At 37.2% G+C, this 23,757-nt stretch overlaps 1 protein-coding gene across 6 annotated transcripts in view; it reads right to left on the bottom strand.

Annotated features, from left to right (window-relative positions):
* The window catches only part of LOC126480767 (protein slit), an 834,741-nt gene that overhangs the window by 4,219 nt on the left and 806,765 nt on the right, over nucleotides 1-23,757 (bottom strand). For 5 of the 6 annotated variants that reach the window (XM_050104062.1, XM_050104058.1, XM_050104061.1 and 2 more), the window contains 10 exons: nucleotides 22,485-22,556; nucleotides 22,049-22,120; nucleotides 21,801-21,964; nucleotides 19,523-19,739; nucleotides 16,986-17,125; nucleotides 16,420-16,589; nucleotides 9,576-9,783; nucleotides 9,249-9,483; nucleotides 4,069-4,292; nucleotides 3,692-3,991 (listed from right to left, as the gene is read on the bottom strand). In XM_050104062.1, the coding sequence (XP_049960019.1) occupies nucleotides 3,692-3,991; nucleotides 4,069-4,292; nucleotides 9,249-9,483; nucleotides 9,576-9,783; nucleotides 16,420-16,589; nucleotides 16,986-17,125; nucleotides 19,523-19,739; nucleotides 21,801-21,964; nucleotides 22,049-22,120; nucleotides 22,485-22,556 (1,802 nt within the window). The remainder of the gene's footprint in view (nucleotides 1-3,691; nucleotides 3,992-4,068; nucleotides 4,293-9,248; nucleotides 9,484-9,575; nucleotides 9,784-16,419; nucleotides 16,590-16,985; nucleotides 17,126-19,522; nucleotides 19,740-21,800; nucleotides 21,965-22,048; nucleotides 22,121-22,484; nucleotides 22,557-23,757) is intronic. The other variant, XM_050104063.1, reaches the window with a different exon arrangement.

Below are 23,757 nucleotides of genomic sequence, written 5' to 3' on the forward strand. Positions count from 1 at the left end.
TTTAAAAAAATGCACAGTCCCTAAGTGACAAAAATGCCGAACGTAATCATTCTCAGTCAGAAACATTATTCTACAGTGATACAGATCTGATAACTAATTGAGATGTTGTCCAGTCACTTAATGTACCTATTGAACAGTCGGGAATGACTCCCATTGCTAAGAGAAAAACGAATTCTGCTGGTGCTGAACAATCAAAAACAAAAGGATTATGACAGCACAGTTTTCCAATTTATACATTTGAATAAAAAACTGCACAGCATAATTAACATACAACAAAACTTATTTTGCAGAAGAAATTGAAGCCTTATTTATACAATATATACATTAATACTCAGCAAACCACTGTGAAATATATGGCTTAGGGTACTTCTGATTGTACCACACATTAAAATTTCTTCCTGTTCTTTTCGTATAGTGCGGCGGAAGAATGACTGCTGGCCAGAGTGGCCGAGCAGTTCTAGGCGCTTCGGTCTGGAATCGCGCGACCGCTATGGTCGCAGGTTCGAATCCTGCCTTGGGCATGGATGTGTGTGATGTCCTTAGGTTAGTTAGGTTTAAGTAGTTCTAAGTTCTAGGGGACTGATGACCTCAGAAGTTAAGTCCCTTAGTGCTCAGAGCCATTTGAAGAATGACTGCTTAAATGCCTCTCCCTAAGGCAGTGACAAGTAGGATTCTGTAACGTGCGCTTAGTTGTCGTTTTTTGAATATTTATAAGTAGGTTGTCACACAATAATTGTGCCAGCTTAGGATTTTCAGCATTTCTGTTGCACCCTGCTATGAGTCTAGCAAAGCTGTGACCATTTAAGTTGCCCATTTCTGTGTATATTCAGTATCCCGTTAGTCTTACTTCAACAATATTCTAGGATGAATCTCTTAAATGTTTTGTAAGTAATCTTCTTTGTAGACAGGCATGACCCAGGCATTCTTCCGGCTACTTGACACTTTTTTTTTATTTATAATACATATTTATGGTTAAAGAAGGGCTATCCAGCTGTAAATTATGTATAGTATCTGATAGAGATTCCATCATGTGCTGGGGCCTTGTTCAGTTTTAGCGATTTCAGCAGTTTCTTTATGCCACTGGTACTAGTATTTAAATCACTCCCCTGTGCAGTAACGTGAGAATTAAACTGGCACAGCACACCTGGATTTTGCTTTGTAAAGGAACATTTGAAAATTGAGTTCATCTTTTTGCTTTTGCTGTGGTACCTCCAATTTCAGTGCCCACGTAATTCATAAGTGAGCACTAACTGACAGTTTTTACATATGAGTAAAATTTCTTTGGGTTCTGTTAGGGATCTTTCAATAAGTTTCTGCTATAGTAATTGTTAACAACCAAAAATATCTCACTTGACATATATTTTTCTTCACAACTATTATGCTGTAGTTGCAGCTCTTTAGAAGTTTCTTTACAGAGTGTATATCTTGCAGGCCCTCTCCCACCACCAATTGTTCCATGAGGAGAAAACTAGTGATTGAAATTTCATGAGAAGATACTGTCGCAACGAAAAACGCCTTTGTTTTAGTGATTGCCACTCCAATTCACGTATCATGTCTGTGGCACTATCTCTCCTATTTCATGATAATCAAAATGAGCCCCCTTCTTTGAACTTTTTCAATATCACCCGTCAGTCCCACCTGATAAGGATTTCACACCGCACAGCAATACTCCAGAATAGGGCAGACAAGTGTAGTGTAAGCAGTCTCTTTATCAGATCTGTTGCACCTTCTAAGTGTTCTGCCAATGAATTGCAGTCTTTGGTTTGCTCTTCCGACATTCTGTAGGCTCTCTTGTCAAGACTACCACTTATAAAACTAATTATCTCAGTTGATTGTTTGAAGATTAAATTCTCCTCCAGTAATGACAGTATGATCAGGGGAAACTTCAGTCTGCTAGTACCTAAGTTGCCCAAAGCTTTCGGTTGTACCTGGAGGTGAGTCTGGTGGTCAATAGAAAGAGCCAATTATAGGTTAATACAAATAATTACCAGTGAGCCTTGCTAAAAAAATCTCACATGCAGATTGAATTTGTATCTTGGTAAATTTGAATTTCATTCTTAGTGTTACAAATACACCACACCCATTTCCTGTTCTCTACCCTCTCAATGTACACTTTTGTGTACTGCAAAAATCTCACCTCTGTCAGTGTCAGTTTTTAGCCAGCTTTCTGCTTCCCAAGAGAGCTGCATTGCAGTTTAGGAACACTTAAAACACAGGCAAAAAATATATTGCCAATTGATCACTAGGAATTTAATTGTCTCATCTGTGTGTGTGTGTGTGGGGGGGGGGGGGAGCGGGGGGGGGGGGGGGGGGGGGGGAGGGGCATATCTGTGGATCGTACACCAATAATTCAGTGTTCCTGTACAGTTATTATTATCTGGACTGGATGCAGAGTTGTCTAATTTAAAAACCCTTGTGTGCACCCCACATACAATCTGCTACGTTGGTAGGAGCCTGTTAAGTGTAGTACACTCCTGAGCCATTCAGGGGGCTCTTTAGTTCTGAACTCTTTGGTGAAAGTATAGGAAGTTGCAACCTAGCTTGTCACAGGACCTTTGAAGCCTATTCAAGTCTACACTTGGCTGAGAACCATAATCAATTCTGGAGTCAGTGCAGGAAGAAACGGAGTTCTTGATGTAGATGTCATCTCTTGGCAGGCCAAGAACTTGTAGTTGTGCTGTCATATCTGTGAGAAATGTGGAGAATATTTGGGAGACTTTCTCACATTGTTTATTGATTGTAAGCCAGATAAGTGTTAAAAATTGGTTCATATAGTGAGGTCCACTAAGAGATTAAATACTTTGGTATTAAATTACTGGAATTTTTTTGTTATTTTATTACACCTAATTTGCTTTCTCTGATTTGTTAGTTGGAGACATGCATTTTAATTTGTCATTATGATTTCAAAACTATGCTGATTTCAAGTATGTGCTCTCCATTAATTTTTCAGTTATTCCCCTTACTCTTGTTGACAGTGTACTGTTCTCCAATAAATTTAGCATGTTTTCTGCATAACTTCATGAACTATGACATTGCTGCAGTAGATAAAATGTGATTGAAAATGGGAACTCCCACACTGGTCTGTGTTGATTGGTGCTGTGCAGATCATTCGTAAAATGGTACTTAGTGTCCAAGGCACCCATCTTCATAACAAATGCAGTGAAGGAAGCTTCATTCAATTAGACACCAGATCATTCGTGAAATGACAAGAACTTGGCAAGTGATAAAGCAGATGAAGAAGCTTTTCAGGGTCTTAATATTACATTGTGTCTGTCTTGTACAGTTGTCACATTTTTCATGAGATTGTGAGTCAAATGTCAGCGGGAGAATATGTTGGGGATCTGAAGGATATTACCAGATACAGAGTCATCTCTCCATCTCGTTATGAAGTTTTGTGTCTTTGTTGTTACTGCCAGAAGCAGTTCTCTCTTTTTTTAATTGCACACAATTTTTCACCTTTTCTCGATGGAGAATTTGGGTGTAACAGTTATCAAAATATTCTGAGTTATCAGTAATTACTTTGGTAAAAAGCGCGCGCACACACACACACACACACACACACACACACACACACACACGTTACAACTTACCTTCAGGGCTGCATTACTTTCATCATTACTCCATCATGTCAAAATCATGCAATAATTACTAGTGCTCAGATTGTTAATTTGTGTTAATCTCTTCCACTCACCAGTAACAGCTTGAGGCAGCTCACCTTGTTCACAGTAACGACCACCCCAACCTGGTCGACAACGACATGTATACTCGCCATTCTTCTTTGGAATACATTTGCTACCTCTACGACATTGATTATTCAGGCAGGCATCCACTTCATCTTCCTCACTCTCTTCATCATCGTCGTCATCAGCTAGACCCCTATCCTCAACTGGCTCTTCTTGCATCAAAGAGCAACCAGGATTTACTTTCTGCTGACGAGCAGCATTAACAAAGTCAACTGGCTTATGGTTTATCCAGAGTTCTCTCATGCAACCTGGAAATAACAATTTCATCTATTTTTCTGATTTTTAAAGTTGTTCGACCCAGAGACATTAGTGTAAGAGAACTTACCATTGAAACTTGTCAGATTGCGGAGATGCCAATGTGTAAAAGCTTCTTCACCAGGTTCTGGAGGAATTCCTCCAATGTACAGAGGTGAAGTAAGTCGCAAATATTCATGTTCACCTTCATTGATTATGCTACGAGCAAGGCCTCTGTCTACTCTTAATGTAAAATTTTTCTTGATAGCAAGCAGTTCAGCTGTGTGGTATTTACCATCAGATACCATTTCAAAGCTGAAAGAAAATATTGTGGTGTACAGGTCATCATTACTGTTTGCAGAGCACTGTTATAAATAATTCATGAGACAGAGAATGGCCATAAAAATTGTTTTGCTGCATGTCTCTGGTAGAACTGACTGACACAATACTTTCCAAACTATGGAAGAATCATGAAACTAGCATATCAGAATGTTATGATTTCTTTTAACAAAACTTTTATTCATTGTAAATTTATGTGGGAATGAAGGCAGAAAGATCATTTTAAAAAATAATAAGCATGAGTGGCAGCTCTAAGGGCCAGATTTTTAACAAAAGAGATGTTAAAATATTTAACCTCTGTAAAACTGTAATAGCAAATAAGCAAATAAACAGCAAGATAAGCAAGGCATTTAAGGTTGTGAAGAATTTTTATCATCTCATGAGATGCAAAAACTTTTATATTTGTATAAGAATGCAGGCTAGTTCTGCAAACTTCACTGACAAAATCATTTAGGATTATCTGCAGAGTAATAGTATCATCTTGTTGCAAGGTTTAGTAAAGTTTGATATTTGTCATAATCTTTTTTTATTATTGCACTGATCATTAGAACAAATTGCACAACTTTTCTGTGTACCTGAGTGAAAGTAATTCGATGTACTGCTTATAATCACAGAACACTTAAAGCAGTTTTCTTGTTCAAAACTTTTTATTAAAAAGTCATTTGTATAATGGTTGAAAAGAAATTTAAAAAAGTAGACTGAAGGAAATTTACCTGTAGGCAGAAATTTTTATTTAATGAACAGCTTTAGGAGATAGGTGAGATGCAGTAAATATTACATCAAAAGTGCAAAAAAGTAAAAATTGTTCTGAGGGGTGGTAAAAAGAGTTATGGCATTTTTAAAAACACTGAATGTCAGTAAATGTGTTCCACAAGACTTACATAATGCTGGTGAACCTGTTATTACAATGAGGGTAAATGGCTATCTTTTATCTGTTTAGTATATTGTGGGGATGTACCTGAAGAGAATCATGATAATTATCTTTTGAATAGTGCATACTGAATGAATTAAATCATGACTTATGGCTGGAAGTTAACTGTCATTTCATTGCTACCACATGAGAGAATATGGTGCCTCAATCCCCCGTACTTGGTATTGACAAAAAACAGGGAGAAGAGGATGGTGACAAATCACTTTAAATACATCATTGTGTGTCTTTTACATTGCGAAAAGTGGAAGAATCTTGAATTGCCTTTGTCATAGGTCTGTTCGTTAATTGATTGAAAATATTAAGATACACATATGTATACTTATTTCCTTGATGTGACAGGATTATGTAAAGTAACATGTTTAATGTTATTGTCACATCTAAGTTCAATGAGGATACTCAGCATGAACCATGGACCTTGCCGTAGGTGGGGAGGCTTGCGTGCCTCAGCGATACAGATAGGTGCAACCACAACGGAGGGGTATCTATTGAGAGGCCAGACAAACGCGTGGTTCCTGAAGAGGGGCAGCAGCCTTTTCAGTAGTTGCAGGGGCAACAGTCTGGATGATTGACTCATCTGGCCTTGTAACAATAACCGAAACAGCCTCGCTGTGCTGGTACTGCGAACGGTTGAAAGCAAGGGGAAACTACAGCCATGATTTTTCCTGAGGGCATGCAGCTTTACTGTATGGTTAATGATGATGGCATCCTCTTGGGTAAAATATTCTGGAGGTAAAATAGTCCCCCATTCGGATCTCCGGGCGGGGACTACTCAGGAGGACGTCGTTACCAGGAGAAACAAAACTGGCGTTCTACGGTTCGGAGCATGGAATGTCAGATCCCTTAATCGGGCAGGTAGGTTAGAAAATTTAAAAAGAGAAATGGATAGATATAGTGGGAATTAGTGAAGTTTGGTGGCAGGAGGAACAAGACTTCTGGTCAGGTGACTACAGGGTTATAAATACAAAGTCAAATAGGGGTAATGCAGGAGTAGGTTTAATAATGAATAGGAAAATAGGAATGCGGGTAAGCTACTACAAACTGCATAGTGAACGCATCATTGTGGCCAAGATAACACAAAGCCCACGCCTACCACAGTTGTACAAGTTTATATGCCAACTAGCTCTGCAGATGACGAAGAAATTGAATAAATGTATGACGAAATAAAAGAAATTATTCAGATAGTGAAGGGAGACGAAAATTTAATAGTCATGGGTGACTGGAATTCGGTAGTAGGAAAAGGGAGAGAAGGAAACGTAGTAGATGAATATGGATTGGGGCTAAGAAATGAAAGAGGAAGCCGCCTGGTAGAATTTTGCACAGAGCACAACTTAATCATAGCTAACACTTGGTTCAAGAATCATAAAAGAAGGTTGTATACATGGAAGAAGCCTGGAGATACTGACAGATTTGAGATAGATTATATAATGGTAAGACAGAGATTTAGGAACCAGGTTTTAAATTTTAAGACATTTCCAGGGGCAGATGTGGACTCTGACCACAATCTATTGGTTATGAACTGTAGATTAAAACTGAAGAAACTGCAAAAAGGTGGGAATTTAAGGAGATGGGACATGGATAAACTGACTAAACCAGAGGTTGTACAGAGTTTCAGGGAGAGCATAAGGGAACAAATGGCAGGAATGGGGGAAAGAAATACAGTGGAAGAAGAATGGGTAGCTTTGAGGGATGAGGTAGTGAAGGCAGCAGAGGATCAAGTAGGTAAAAAGACAAGGGCTAGCAGAAATCCTTGGGTAACAGAAGAAATATTGAATTTAATTGATGAAAGGAGAAAATATAAAAATGCAGTAAATGAAGCAGGCAAAAAAGAATACAAACGTCTCAAAAATGAGATCGACAGGAAGTGCAAAATGGCTAAGCAGGAATGACTAGAGGATAAATGTAAGGATGTAGAGGCTTATCTCACTAGGGGTAAGATAGATACTGCCTACAGGAAAATTAAAGAGACCTTCGGAGAAAAGAGGACCACTTGTATGAATATTAAGAGCTCAGATGGAAACCCAGTTCTAAGCAAAGAAGGGAAAGCATAAAGGTGGAAGGAGTATATAGAGGGTCTATACAAGGGTGATGTACTTGAGGACAATATTATGGAAATGGAAGAGGATGTAGATGAAGATGAAATGGGAGATATGATACTGCGTGAAGAGTTTGACAGGGCACTGAAAGACCTGAGTCGAAACAAGGCCCCGGGAGTAGACAAAATTCCATTAGAACTACTGATGGCCTTGGGAGAGCCAGTCCTGACAAAACTCTACCATCTGGTGAGCAAGATGTATGAGACAGCCAAATACCCTCAGACTTCAAGAAGAATATAATAATTCCAATCCCAAAGATAGCAGGTGTTGACAGGTGTGAAAATTCCCGAACTATCAGTTTAATAAGTCACGGCTGCAAAATACTAACGCGAATTCTTTACAGATGAATGGAACAACTAGTAGAAGCCGACCTAGGCGAAGATCACTTTGGATTCCGTAGAAATGTTGGAACACATGAGGCAATACTGACCCTACGACTTATCTTAGAAGCTAGATTAAGGAAAGGCAAACCTACGTTTCTAGCATTTGTAGACTTAGAGAAAGCTTTTGACAATGTTGACTGGAATACTCTCTTTCAAATTCTGAAGGTGGCAGGGGTAAAATACAGAGAGCGAAAGGCTATTTACAATTTGTATCGAAACCAAATGGCAGTTATAAGAGTTGAGTGGCACGAAAGGGAAGCAGTGATTGGGAAGGGAGTGAGACAGGGTTGTAGCCTCTCCCCGATGCTATTCAATCTGTATATTGAGCAAGCAGTGAAGGAAACAAAAGAAAAGTTCAGAGTAGGTATTAAAATCCATGGAGTAGAAATAAAAACTTTGAGGTTCGCGGATGACATTGTAATTCCGTCAGAGACAGCAAAGGACTTGGAAGAGCAGTTGAACGGAATGGATAGTGTCTTGAAAGGAGGATATAAGATGAACATCAACAAAAGCAAAACGAGGATAATGGAATGAAGTCGATTTAAGTCGGGTGATGCTGCGGGAATTAGATTAGGAAATGAGACTCTTAAAGTAGTAAAGGAGTTTTGCTATTTGGGGAGCAAAATAACTGATGATGGTCGAAGTAGAGAAGATATAAAATGTAGAGTGGCAATGGCAAAGAAAGCGTTTCTGAAGAAGAGAAATTTGCTAACATCGAGTATAGATTTAAGTGTCAGGAAGTTGTTTCTGAAAGTATTTGTATGCAGTGTAGCCATGTATGGAAGTGAAACGTGGATGACAAATAGCTTAGACAAGAAGAGAATAGAAGCTTTCGAAATGTGGTGCTACAGAAGAATGCTGAAGATTAGATGGGTAGACCACTAATGAGGAGTTGGGGAAAAGAGAAGTTTGTGGCACAACTTGACTAGAAGAAGGGATCAATTGGTAGGACATATTCTGAGGCATCAAGGGATCACCAATTTGGTATTGGAGGGTAAAAATCATAGAGGGAGACCAAGAGATGAATACACTAAACAGATTCAGAAGGATGTAAGTTGCAGTAGGTACTGGGAGATGAAGAAGCTTGCACAGGATACAGTAGCATGGAGAGCTGCATAAAACCAGTGTCTGGACTAAAGACCACAACAACAACAATACAAGCTGTCACCTTAACCTCTTTGGCTACCTGAGCATGCATGCAGGATTGATCCAAACTTCCATATGTCATGTAATCATAAGCCTTATGCTCAAACAATTTGAGATTCCCATACAGAAAATGTTGCTAGAATTTTGAGCATATACCTGCATTAGCACAGAATCGCTACAAGGACGAGTTGTGTTTACAGTTATTGTATTTAATTATATAGATAAGAAGACTTTATACAAGTGGGAGGAAAACTATGAAATCATATATACCACTGGATGTTTCTCTCTAGTCTCTCTGCAGTGTGAAAGTTTACATTTGTATTCTTTTGCACAGTTATTTACTAGGCTATGACAATAATTTAGTGGAACTGTACCTCACCTATACATTGTAGACACAGGGTAGTTTCCAACATCATAGCTCACTCTTATTCTTCCATTAAACAGCTCTACTGCCAGATGTTCTGATTGTCCATCATACAAAAGAATGCCATTTTCTTGTTCTGTAGAAAATACTATTGTTACATTTGCTTCTGGTTTGGTCCGGAGAGGCTCAAGCTCCACAAAAGAATTATTGTGCACAAAACTCAGACTTGTCAAGTATTCACATCTTTTCCCTGAAAGCATAGGAAAATGTTCATTATATCACTGCTTGCAATTTTCATTACGAAAGCAGCTGGTGCAATCCTCATGTCTTTATTTACTGTACCTGTATAACCAGGTGCACATCGGCATACATAATCATTGGAGTCCATTGGTTGGAAGCAGATCCCATTTTTGCAGTCATGGTGTTGACATGGTGAAGTTTTTGGATACATCATTGCAACCATTGGAGCAACTTCACAGAATTTCCCTGTGAAGTCTCCTGGACATTTGCACGTGTAATCATTAACTCCATCAACACATACTCCACCATTCTGTATTAAAGAAAAGTAAGAATGTCAGCATAGTTAGTGGCTCTTATCTCTTAGGAAGGTACACATTAATTGTTGTTCATATCAATGAAAAATGAAAAAAAAGAGAAGAAATGTTGTCAAGTCTAAACTAGATTATGAATATTATTATGACTTAATTGTACAAGTATATTTTTATGATAAATTCCTTATTGGGCTGGTTACTTAACCAAGTCAAAGTGTATTGTTTTACAGACACAAATAGGCAGTTCAAATTTTTAGAGACTTTTATTACTTACATTATACTGACATACATCATCATTTAGGACAATGGATTTGCTTTGAACTTATGACTATTTTGTGTTTGTATTAATGTCACTGACTCATTCCCTCTTATCATAGCAGTTTCAATTTTCTACTTCTCATGTGATTATGAGACAAGATTTGTGTAGTGCTTGTCTATGGGAGAATATATTTCATTATTGCATGTTAAAGATACCTTTAGACATTGGATTACTGTATACAGTGGGGGAACACCTGTCTCTTTCCATGATTAAGAACTACAGAAGCAATAGCTGGTTACAAGGAGCTCACTGACTTTAAATATATTGAGGCTAATTTACGCCAATGAGAAATGTCTCAGAAATGGTTCAAAGGTGTCCAAGCTGTCAAAACTGTGCAGTAAAAATGTAAGCAAAAACAACAACAACAGTAAAAGAAAAAAAGAACAGTTATATTTAACTATTTAAATGACAAAAATGATTACCAAAGATGAAATAAATGGTTTATGCAAGTTGTGAACATCTGTAGGGACAGTCAGTAGATTGTTTCAGTTTTCAGAATGGCACTGGGGATATGGGAGCCAATTCTTCAGGGAAAGCAACAGCAGAACACTTAAAAATGTGAATAATTGATGTCCAGTTCTAGATTAAAAGCTTGCAAAGAATATGTTCCTCATTTTTCTGATTATGTCTGAGAGTCTCTCTATCTTGGTATACAGCTTTTAGTTCACTCATCTTTTAAATTGACCATCTTCTGTTCTTTGAGGTCCCAATATCCTCATGAGAATTTTTTGTTCCACCATTTCTAGTCTTTTAATGGCTCCTATTCTTACTAGGTTAACAGTTTCTGTTGAGTATAAGCATTAAGTGCAGAAACATCTCAATTTTGCATCGATCGAAATATTCTTCTTATTGTAGATGTTCGTACTTAATTTGTGCGCTAAATTCATTTTGTTTATTCATGCACCTATTTCTACCTCTTCTGTCAACCCAGTTTCTATCCATTCTCTTAGGTATTTAAATATCCCCACCTTCTCAATTTTCCATCCTACTGCCATTCATTTCGGACCTGCCTTGATGTTTGTCACATACTGCATGTTCTCAATAGAGATCTGTAAGCCTGATTTAGCCACTTGTCTCTGTAGTTGCATATTTTGTTTAACCGCCTCTTCTAATGATGCAAGCAATATCACAATATTAGCATTGAATGCCAGACAATCTATTCATATTCCTTTTTTCTTGCACCCTGTAGTAGTAAAAATTGTTTTAATATTTTGGTAAGTTCCCAAACAAAAATAGTTTAACTTCCAAAAAGTGTACATGTTCACCAGTGCACCCCATATCCAGAAAAAATAGTAACAAAAAAAAGTAAGAAACCCATTACATCCAGATTAAATATCTACTTACTGACATGAATCACACTACCTTCAGTACCTGTATTGCCAGGTCTACACAACTACCTCATTTGATTTTTAAAAGTTTCTATTTTTTTCGCTTTGACACCTTTATCTTCATTTCTGTATACAGACGCCATTGGTTCTAAGACTCCTGGATTTGATAACCTAGCCTCTGTAACACACCAGGAGAATAGCAAGCTATTGATTTAGCTTTTTCTGTGTGCTTTTATAGTGCAATTCTTAACTTCCTTGTGTGTTTGTGTTTTTAAGATATGTAATCCCTCATTTTAGTAACTGTAGTGAAGATTTACCCAGCCTGTACTCCAGTTGTCACTTGTTTTGAACACTCAGGGACTACTTGAGGTGGCTCAATCAGTCGCTAGCCTGTGTGACACACCAGGAGGGAAAAAGGTTACATACTTACCCTATTCTATATGCTTTTATAGAGTAATTCTTAAATTAGTAGTAGTAGGATGGATAGGGTATTTCCATGTTATGTGTGTATGTAAGATGAACATGCCACAGTTCACCAACAGCTGCAGGCTCAGCGTGTAACAGTGGTGGAGAATATAGCATGTTACATTGGACACCTCAGGCGTCACTTGTTTAATGATGCACATCACAGCATATGTGACATGGCAGATCTGTCCACACGGCAGTGGGAGTTGTGGACTGTGACACATCTATGTTGCTGGGAGTGGAGAGTCAATGTGGGGACTGAGTATGTGGCAATTGCTCATGGACCCGGTGAGTGGACAAGTAGCTGCTCTTCCAGCAGGGTTTGAGCATGCACACAAGGGGGAGGGGTGTACTATTTATCGGAAGCTCCAGTGTTAGGCATGTTATGGAGCCCCTCATGGAAATAGCGTCCCAGGCTGAGCTCCAGTGTCGGGCAAGTTATGGAGCCCCTTAGGGAAACAGCATCCAGGGCTGGAAAGAAACCGAATGTGAACTCCATATGTCTGCCTGGGTGTCTCATTCAAGATGTGGAGGATTCACTGCTGCAGCTACAGGGGGAGCAGGGTGCAGTCATCTGCAAGTTGTGGCTTATGTTAGCACCAATTACAGCTGTCACTTGTGTTCTGAGGCCATCCTCAGTTGATATGGGTGGCTGGCAGAAGTAGTAAAGGTTGCTGGCACAGAACTCACAATTTTCAGTATCATATCCAGAATTGATCAGGTTCCTTTGGTTTGGAGCCAAGGTTCCGCTGTTGCTATGATGGTCTTGGCTGCAGATTTGTGGACTTGTAATATGGGGTGGAGAATTGTAGGACTTTTCTAGACAGGCCAGGGAAGCATACACACACAGGAAGCAGCTGCTCGGATAGCAGAGTGAAATGAACTTTTTTTACTTTTTTATTTTTTTCTTAGGTATTAATTTGAGATCCTTTTATTAATATTCGCCAGTTGACATGCAGAGAGGGAAAGCAAATCGTGCACAAAGTAAAGATGCTTACACTGTCAAAATTTACTGTCCTCCAGAGGAGAGAGCTAGATGAAACCTGAAGTAGACAGTTCTGAAATATTTAATGAGTTATAGAATCTATATCAAAAAGACAGATTAGATGTCACAGAAGGAGGAGTGTTCATTGCTACTGACAAAAAATATCATGTCCATTGAGGTCGAAACTGAATCTGACTGTGAAGCATTGTGTGTTTTTATCGGCCACCCGATTCTGGCGTAGCAGTTGTAGAATCATTCAAAGAAAGTTCATGCTCATAGCACAGATGTACCTCAATCATGCAATATTAGTTGGAGACGACTTTAACCTACCAAGTATAAACTACGATGTCTATGGCTTCACTGTAGGTGATAGAAACACATTTTACGAAAACTGTCTTTGGCAGCTAGTTCGACAATATCAAGTACAAATATTTTAGACCTTGCAGCAACAAACAGGCCTGATCCTATTGGCAGAGCCTGTAGAGGCAAGAGTTAGTGATCATGATTCATCTTAGCAATGATAGTTCTTCTCAGGTCTGCAACCATTCTGTTGACTTGCAGCAAACTGCAATGCTTTTCTGTCTTCAGCCTTCCTCTGGAGAGCAGTATAGGTGGTGCAGCTGGTATCCTCCATCATCTGGTTGATGTAATGCAGTCTTGTTCTGCATCTTGTGTCCTTCCCTTTTACTATCCCTTCAATGATATTATAATGACACCATTGTGTCTCGGCTGATGGCTTATCCATGTGTCCATTCTGTGTTGGATAAGGTTCATGAGACATGACTGCACTCTGTGGAGCACCTCTTCATATGACACTTTGTCCACTCAGGAGATCTTTAGCATTTTGCTGTATCACCATATGTTGAAGGCTATTTTTTGTGTTTATCTGCTTCTCCGAGTGTCCACGTTTCACTTCTGTACTGCAGTATGCTCCAATCACACATCTGGAAGAGGCCTTTTTCTGAAATGTCTGTCTATGCAGCCAGATGCAAAAAGGTTTCTTCTCTTTTTAAAAGCAGTTTTCCTGGTTGGTTTGGTTTGGCTTGGCTTGTAATATCCTCCTTTGATCTTCCATCTGATGTCTCCAACTGCTCATTGTTAAGTGAGCATTGGACAATAATATTTTGTTTACTCACAACTAAGAGTTTTGGTTTAGCTTGATTAATTTTTAATTTTATGAGGTTTTGACGGTGGTTTCATCTGGTCCATCATCATTTCTAATTGTTAGTAAAGTTAATGTATCTATCAAGAAGTCTAGGAGAGTTTTTATGCTGGAAAAGGCAGGTAAGCAATTCTTAGTGTCGCACTTGTACAACTAATGGACATAATTTAGTTCCAATATTACAGACATACAGGAATCATGGGCTATGTTTAAATGTGGACTACACTCTGGAGAAGTATATGCCTAGTAAGTGGATTAAGAATGCAAAAGACTCACCATGGATTAATAACAAAATTCAGATAATGATGTTGAAACAGGGATTGTTGGAGTCTTGGTTCAAAATTGAATATTGAAATGTTGACAGGCAAAAGTTAGCAAACATTTATGCATCTAAAGAGATTAATGCATGAAATATGCAACAACTTCCACCATCATACCTTAGTAAAAGATCTAGCTGATAATCCAAGAAAATTTTGGGCCTATGTGAAAACAGTGAGCAGGTTGGAGGGCTCTGTCCAGTCACTTGTCAACCAGCCTGGTGTAGCAATAGAAGACAGCAAAAGGAAAGCTGAAGTTTTAAATTTTTTGTTTAACAAACAATTTGTGCAGAAGGATCATACAGACATATCATTATTTGGCTATTGCATAGATTCCTGTATGGAGTATATAAAAATGGGAATCTGGCATAGATGAACAAGTGAAAGAGTTGAAAGCATATGTCACTATGTCTGGATGAACTCCCCATTTGGCTTTACAGAGAGTATCTATAGCATTGACCCTTTACTTAACTTGTGTTTATTGCAAATAGCTCGCCAAGCACAAAGTCTGTAGTGACTGGGAAAGAAGCACAGGTGACTTCTGTATAAAAGAAGGGTGAAAGATGGACCTGCAAAATTAGAGACCTTAACATTGGTTAGCTGCAGAAGTCTTGAGCTAATTCTATCTTCAGATATAATAAATTTCATTTAGACAGAAAGACTTTTGCCCACATATGAGTGTGGGTTTAGAAAGCCTTGCTCATGCAAAACTCAGTTTGATCCTTTCTGACATTTTATCCTGTGAACTTTGGTTGAAGGGAACAAGTAAGTTCCACATTCCCAGCAGATTTCTGGAGAAAGTCAGACACAGTGCCCCCCTCCCCACTATTCCAATGCAGATATTATTAATGAAGGTGCAGTCATACAGAATATGTGAGTAGCTCGAAGACTTCTTAAGCAACAGAGCCCAATACATTGTGTTGAACAGTGAATATTCATCAGAGACAAGGGTATTGTCTGGAGTGTCGCAGGGGAGTGTGATAAGGTCTCTGTATACTTAAGTAATCTGACAGATAGGGTGAGCAGCAATCAGCAGATGTCTGCTGATTATGCTGTAGTATATGGGAAAGATCATTGTTGAGTGACTGTAGGAGGACACAAGATGATGTAGGCAGAATTTCTATTTGGTGTCATGAATGTAAGTTAATGCAGATGAGTAAGAAAAACAATACTGTAATGTTCAAATACCGGTGTACTGCTTGATGTAGTCACCTTGATTAAATATCCAGGCATAACAATTCAAAGCAATATGAAATGGAATGAGTATGTAAAGATTGTACTAGGGAAGGTGAATTGTCAACTTCAATTTATTGAGTGAGTTTTAGGGAAGTGTAGCTCATCTATAAACAACACCATGTACAGAACACTAGTGCAACCTATTCTTAAGTACAGCTCAATTGTTTGGGATACCCATCCACAAGGATGGATTAAAGGAAGACATCGAAGCAATTCAGAGGTGGACGCTTTACTAGTTAATGGTAGGTTCGATCAACACGTGGGTGTTACAAAGACACCTTATGAACATAAATGGGAATCCTTCCAGGAAAGGCAATGCTCTTTTTTGTAAAACACTCTTGAGATAACTTTGAGAACTGACATTTGCAGGGGACTGCATAATGATTCTACTGTTGCTAAAGTACATTTCATGTAAGAAACAAAGACAAGATACAATAAATTAGGGCTTGTGAGAAGGCATTTAGACATTAATTTTTCCCTTGTTCCATTTGCAAGTGTAACAGGAAAGGAAATGACTAATACTAGTGCCCTCTGTCATGCACCATATGGTAGCTTCTGGAGTATGTATGTAAATGTAAATGTAAATGTAGATTTGTGCCTGAAGACTTGCCACTTCCTTTTGCATTTGTATGTAGTCATGTTATGGGCTTAATTTAGATAGTGCTTCAGCTTACCTCTAACTGATGAAAATAAGATTAACAACAGCTCATTCAGCTGATACAAAATAACAAAAGAATGCCAGAAGTTATCTCTACTTAGCTCTGTATTGGCTCAGAAGAATTAAAATAGTGATATGAATCTTAAAACAGTAATCCAAATTTACCTGACACATGTTGTTAACACAATCATCAACATTTACAGTGCAGTTTTCTCCACTGAATCCAGGAGCACATTCACATTTATAGTGTGTAAAATGGTCAACACACCTGGCTCCGTTACGACAAGGATTGTATTCTTTTGTGCAGAATGGTATTTTTGTTTCACAATACTCTCCTAATAAAATAAGAAGCACATAATTTAGATATCTGTTTAAATATAAGGTCTACAGCGAAAAATATATTCATCTAAAATGTAATTTTATGTTTGATTACATTCACAGACAGCAAATTAATATTCTTTAAGGAAAGAGATACTATGTTGGGCAGGTTTCTGATGAGTATGATGTCCCAAGAGACAGAAAGAGAGAGAGAGAGAGAGAGAGAGAGAGAGAGAGAGAGAGAGAGAGAGAGCAATATGAGGAGGGAAGAAATCACATTGTATACTAAACATTTTTCTTTCTTGGGTGCAAATTTGTGTAGTTTTCATAAATTTTTTTCTATGCTATAACAAATGAAATGAAAAAGTACATTTTGTTAGAATATCATGAAAAATCACGATATTATTTCATACCCATAAAACCCTGTGTACAGCGACATTCATAGGCTTGAACCAGATCAATACATGTTGCATTATTTTCACATTTGTTATTGATGCAGTCATCGATGTTGCTCTCACATCTGTCACCAGTGAATCCAGGAGAACAATGGCAGCTGCGAAGAGAATGTAGATTTATTTTGGGTTTACTGTTCATTTCTATTTAACAATAAATTCTTGCCAAAGAATACCAAAATAATTTGTTTTGTAATTTTGATGCTAAATCAGTTAATGTGGCCACTAGTCAGATTTTTTCAGCTAGTTCCTACTCATCAAACAATTGCACTTAATCAAATGATAGAGTTTAATATGCATTCAGCCATGCTTTTCTCCCTCATATCCTACAAATCTCATAATTAAGAAAAACCTTGAAGTAATTGAAATAATTCAAGGTATACATAAACAAAGAAAATCAGCTGTTAGTGTATTACTCATTAATTTTGTGCATACAATTAGTTTCTATCCTTAAATTGTCATAAACCAGTTGTGTTTGCTGAGGCTAAATTTTTCACAGTATAAACAAAGGAAAGCTGGTACTTAAAAAAGCATCTTTCTCACATATATTAAATAGCTATCTTCCAATGCTAGATTAATATTTACATAATTACTTTCAAGTGAAGTGAGAATTCAACAGCAGCCCAGAAGCAGCAACCACAATGGTAAAAATATCAGATATCAACACGACAAAAGAAGATTGCATCCATGCAAGCTGTTTTTTTTATGGACAGTTCCTTGGTGAGTAAGGCTGAGGTAAGTGGTGTAATAATAATACTTGTAGAAAATTTAAATTTTTATGTAAAAAATCAGTAACAAATTATACCAATAAAAATTTGTACATATGTCTCCAAAATATTCATTCAGTCACAAACAAAGTGATCAGTACTGAGATTTTACTAAATATTGAACCATATTTTAGTAATGTTCTATGTCTCACAGGACACTTGAAAAACGCAGTCTGGACTGTTTCATTTTCTGTATGAGGCTACATACTAGAAGATTACTACCATAGGATGCATTACCGCTGGTATTGCAATTTTATCAAATTTGGTTTGAAATATAAGACTGTTAATATCGGTAAGTTTCAATGTAGTTCCAGCCTCCCCCACCCCACACACACACAAACTCAAATTATAACACCTGTGGGTGTGATAACTGACTGTTAATGAGACAGGACAGATGGATGAGTGGAGTGTGTAAGAGTGACATAAAGAGAGAAGAAAACAAACTGTTGGGTCAGAAGAAGATTTGAGTGGAAAACAAGAGGAGATTGGGTGAGGGTAAAGGATGTTGAAAGCATCACTGTCTGGTGTGCAGCATGTTCAGCTACAGTTCTGTGGAGGCCATTCAGGCAAAATTATGTTTGGCTAGCTGTCATACCCACACAGAAAGCTGCACGGTAATAGTACACAGCTGCTGGATATCAAGACTGCTTCCACACACTGCCTTCAGCCACTGTTTTAATAAACATTTCCTTTAACTCGATTTCAATAAGAGGTAGTATGGCCATATGGGACATGTTCTGCATCTGGGTCATCCACAGACAAACAACCTGTTAAGGTACAGGATTGACAGCAACAATGAAATGGAGACAGACTAGGATACTGCTTATATTGGGTGGGTGACAATAGTACTTGGGGCAGAATTCTGATAAGTGGAATATCCCTCATTACAGGGCATGGCAATAGGTACCGATAGTTGAAACCCCTGGTGAAAGTTGTGGTCAAGTGGAGAGTACTGATCAGTCGATAGTTACCAGTGACATTGTATTTGTTACAATTATGTGAAGAAGTGGTCGAGTGGGGAGTACTGGTCAGTCAATAGTTACCAGTGACATTGTGTTTGTTGCAATTATGTGAAGAAATGCCATGGGAGGTCTTTTTATGGCCTAGCTGATAACAGTATTGTTATGAAATGCTTTGCCAGGGTTGTCACTATCTTTTATAACTCCCACTTCCCAGTGAAGATGCAGTATACAAACAGGAAGGAACTTAACGATACAGAATTATAAACTACTCGTAAAATGAACTTACTGTTGGTAGTTAGTGCAGTTCATATGTATAGAGGTTCTTATGGGAGCCACCAAAGAAATAATCAACATCCAGGAAAGTAGCTCGTTGAGTTGAGAGGGATTGGATGATGCAGAAGGTTTTTATTTACTTCCAGAGTTCTGCAAACCCAATTTTCCCTCCCCTCCCCTCTTCGCTTACTCCCTTTTGATGTGTTGCCCTTACTTTTAGAATGAATAATGCATGACAGTCACATCTTATTTTTGTTGTATTATAATGAATATTGTGAAAAGCTTAAAAAACAGAAAGTGCAGTGTTAATAGGGTTCCATGGCCAGTGTCTTTCGAATAAAATAATTTTTGGTATTAGGTTGTGTCATTATAAAACACTAAAGCAATTAAACTGCTGACATTTTAATCACTTTACTGTAGTCCTTGGTATTTTTTTCCTGAAATGAAAATAGTTTTCCAGATAATCATGATTTTTATGGTAATGATATATAAATACCTGAAGCGTCCCTCCTCAAGTACTTTGCAGGTACCAGAATTCCTGCAGGGATTACCATAACATGCATCTATCATGTATTCACAATGCTTCCCATGAAAGCCAGGTGTGCACCGGCATTTGTATTGTCTCTGAGGTAATGGCTGGCATACTCCATTGTTGACACATGGGAATGTGAAACAGGCATCACATTTAGATAAAATCTGTGGGCTTACATGACCTGCAATATGAAATATCCACACATTAAAGTATAACAGAAATATAAGGTGGATTGTAACATCATCATTTAAAGAGCCTGACAACAAAAAATTTACAATGAATAAAAATCTCAGTTTTTACATTAATTTGTGTCTATTAGACAGTTAAGTTTTAATAACAATAAAACCACATTTATTCATCAAACTTTTCCACCACAGTTAGAATTATTATTTTTATAATTTGCCTTCCCTTAAAATTTATTTTGTGTATATTAAAAGGTTTTTAAGTATCTTCTACAGTGCACAGAAACATTTGCCTTGACAACTGCTTTTGTGTGAGTAGTTGCATATGAGAGAGCTATTCACAAGGTGAATATGTAACTGCTGTAAACTTACTGACTGCTCAGAACTGAAGACAAGACTGCTATATTATATAATCAGCAGGGAATATCATGGCATCACTATGTTGTGATTCTACAAGGATTTTGTTGCACCACTTCATTATTCACATATGACAATCAGCATTAAATATTGTATTATTCTAAGCCTGAAGATTGGAGTGTTAGTATTATTCTGCAGGAACCATTTTTGAATAACTAGTGTGGAGTCTAACTTATAATTATTTCTGTTATGTAATACAGTAATTATATGTACGTTTTAAAGGATTTTGAGAATATGACCAGAGCATTTGTAGCGCAAGCATAAAAATATTAATTGAAGCACTGGATACAAAAACAGCCTTTCTCAAAAACAAATATTTTTCAGGACAGCAAAGAAATATACTAAATAATTTAATATTATCCTGTTCTCAAATGTATTTTTATGTTGCTATCTAGAAATACTTGAATAGTTCCTGATAAATCCCAGTGCCATATGTTGTAGCGTAACATCCAGCAAGAAACGTCTTTATAAAATAGAATCTTCAATAGCCCTGGAATTTCTCCAACTATATTTTATTTAACTCAAGGTCTGATAACATTTGCCAGAAAAAAGATGAAGTTAGATCAGAAATGCAGAGAACTCTACAAACCAAATTTCCATTTTTCCCTCCCACTATCATCGCCAGAGTCAATAATATCCTAGTTCAGTCTGTTTTTGTTTCCTCTGCTGAGGCCATCAGTGTTACCAAGAAGTTTCAGCTCTTGCTTATCAAATAAAGAAAATGAGACTTGAGGTTTAGGACTTTTAGCTTCTGGTATATCTTATTTATCACAACTGCTTTCTTTCTGGACATCTTCATTTTTTGCCACAAAACACTGTCTTTGGGATTCATGAAAAGCATTCATCAAAAGCACAAACACAATATAGGCAATAGATCACTCAACATAGCACAGAAATTTCTAGGGAGGCAACAGAAAACATTCAGATTGCACTGCCACAAACTTTCTCAAATGCCAGAGGCTGGTTTTGTGAAAACCTTTTTGGATATGGGTTGCTTTTGCAAAACCACCCTACTTCAAAGGTATAGTAATGTAGGATAAGACCTGTTTTGCTTTGTTTGATTATTGAGTGTATGGACATCAGCCATGGCTACCAGAATATACGAAAAACAAGGAGAAAAGGGAGTTGTTATTTTTTACAATGAACTTCTCAATTGTGACACATGTTAAGAATTACACTTGCCAATAAGAAGAGACAAGAACGGTAGAGAGCTTGTTTCATGATGAAACAATGAAAGTGAACTGAATTCACCTAAATGTGAAGTAGTGTTATAGCCTAATATGCAAGAAAAAGCTATGCCAATTGACAAAATATGATACTGAAATTAAACAGAAGACTTTTGAAAATTACATAAAACAGGATATTATACACATGCATTTAAACTTCCTTGTCTTCTTTACCCAACACAATAGGCATAATTTTTTTCCTTTGAATTTATAGAATTAACTAAAATTCTCTTACATAGCTACAGTATTTAAATGAAGAATCTTTCCGTCATCATCAGCTTACCTTAAACTGGCCAAAAATGTAATAGCAAATATATTTAGGTGGCTAGTGTATTACATTCCTTAAATTGCAATACACAGTTACAAAACTGTTGATAAGAAAATAATGTTTAACATAACTTTGACTTGAATGTTTACCTTTGCACTGGAATGATGATGCTGGTGTTGTCAATAATAATTTATCCTTCATAGATGGTGGTTCAGCACAGCGTGCAATTCCTGGTTCCACATAATCTCTTTTTACCCATTCAGCTAACCATTTCATTTTACAGTCACAGTAGAAAGGATTTGCTCCTAGGGCCCTGAAAGATTTGTCATAAGTAACTGGAAGACATTTAGAAAGCACACATACTGTAATAAAATACTGCAATTGATGTCATACTTACAAGTGGGTAATTGACTGCAGATCAATAAATGAGCCTTCTGGAACCATTGATATGTCATTACCATGAAGTGATCTGGAAGATATTAAATTAGTCTTATTCTCCATAAAATAACAGCATAAGTGACTTAATTATATTTGCTCTCAACATCTTTGTCAGGATGTACATTAGGTAAATTCAGCTATGCTTAACTTTTTATTTAAAGATCCAGTTAATTAGATATTGTATTACTTTTTGTTGTAACTGTTGCTTTACAAGAAATGCGAGTCCAGTTGCAACTAGTCATACATATATTAGAATAAATGAAATGAGAGCCCTAGCTAATTCTACATTAAATTAAATGCCCCTAGATTTACTTTTGACTGACACATTCTTACATGAACTCTAGTTGCTAGTAAATGACATTACAAAGTACAGATATAAGTGGAGGATTACTTACATGATTCGTAAGGACTTGAGACCAGCTAGGGCATCTCTCTCTATACACTGCAATTTATTGTAACTGATGATACTAGGGAAAGAGAAAAATTGAAGTCATTACATGCCCTTTCTCAGAGCAGACTAAGTACCAATTAATTGTAATGTACTAAGTTTATCATTATTCACTTGCCCTATTAGACACAAGTATTGATCAAAATTTCACTATTATGTCACTGCTACTACGGCATCATTGGCATATGTACACATACATCGAAAATATCTGGTATACTTGTAACCCCATGTCATTTTCATCAAATGCTAGGTAGTGTACCATGAACCATATGCTACCTCTAACTTTTAAATAATGCTGTAGATGTTTGTTAATATAGCCTTTTTTCAGTTTCAGATCCATAATTTTCACAGTGGTAACAGAAATAAATTGAAGTTATTGCACAACAGGAATGCATTGCAAGTTCCTCTAAAAGTCTGGGGCCTCTTTGTTGAACAAATTTGTAAGGCCATACAAATTGCAGTGCAACCCTTGTGGTTAGCATGTTCAAAACATTTCTGCTGTCTCCCGCACTTCTTACATCAATCAATTTCTGATTTTAGTTCATTTAGTGATATGTACACTTTGTGCATTCTTTCTCACTGACATACAGTCCACTCACCTAAACCTGTTTTAAAAATTTACATCACATATTAAAATGCTTTATGAGATTTTAGTCTTTGTTGTAGTCTTAAATATGGTCAATGTTCAGGGATATGACAGGAATGATCATTCAAAACAAAAAAGTAAAGTAAACATGGGCTCTAAAACACATACCTTAAGAGCTATAAGCAAATCTTGATCTTTTATACTGTGAAGCAGATCTCTCCTACTGCAAGCTCTTTGCTTTCCATATTTTAAGAAGTGTTAGCACAGACCAAAACAAGAAAAAAAGTCCAGTAAACATGCGCTCTAAAATGCACACTTTAAGAGCTAATTTGAAACACAACACTTCTAATGAACAAGTGCTCATAACTTTTAAGGTAAACATTTTAGAGCACATATTTACTGGACATTTTTTTCTTTTTTTGGTCCATTCTACCACTTTCCAAAATATGTAAATCAAAGAGCTTGCAGTAGAAGAAATTTGTTTTACAATATCGAAGATCAAGAATTGCTCATAGCTCATAGGTTTGCATTTTAGAGCCCATGTTTACTTGATGTTTTTGTTTCGAATGATCTTTCCTGTCATATCCCTGAATATTGACCATCACTTCTGAAACACCCTGTATAGTGTCTGATG

Source organism: Schistocerca serialis, chromosome 5, assembly GCF_023864345.2.
Source record: "Schistocerca serialis cubense isolate TAMUIC-IGC-003099 chromosome 5, iqSchSeri2.2, whole genome shotgun sequence".
Lineage (NCBI taxonomy): Eukaryota > Metazoa > Arthropoda > Insecta > Orthoptera > Acrididae > Schistocerca > Schistocerca serialis.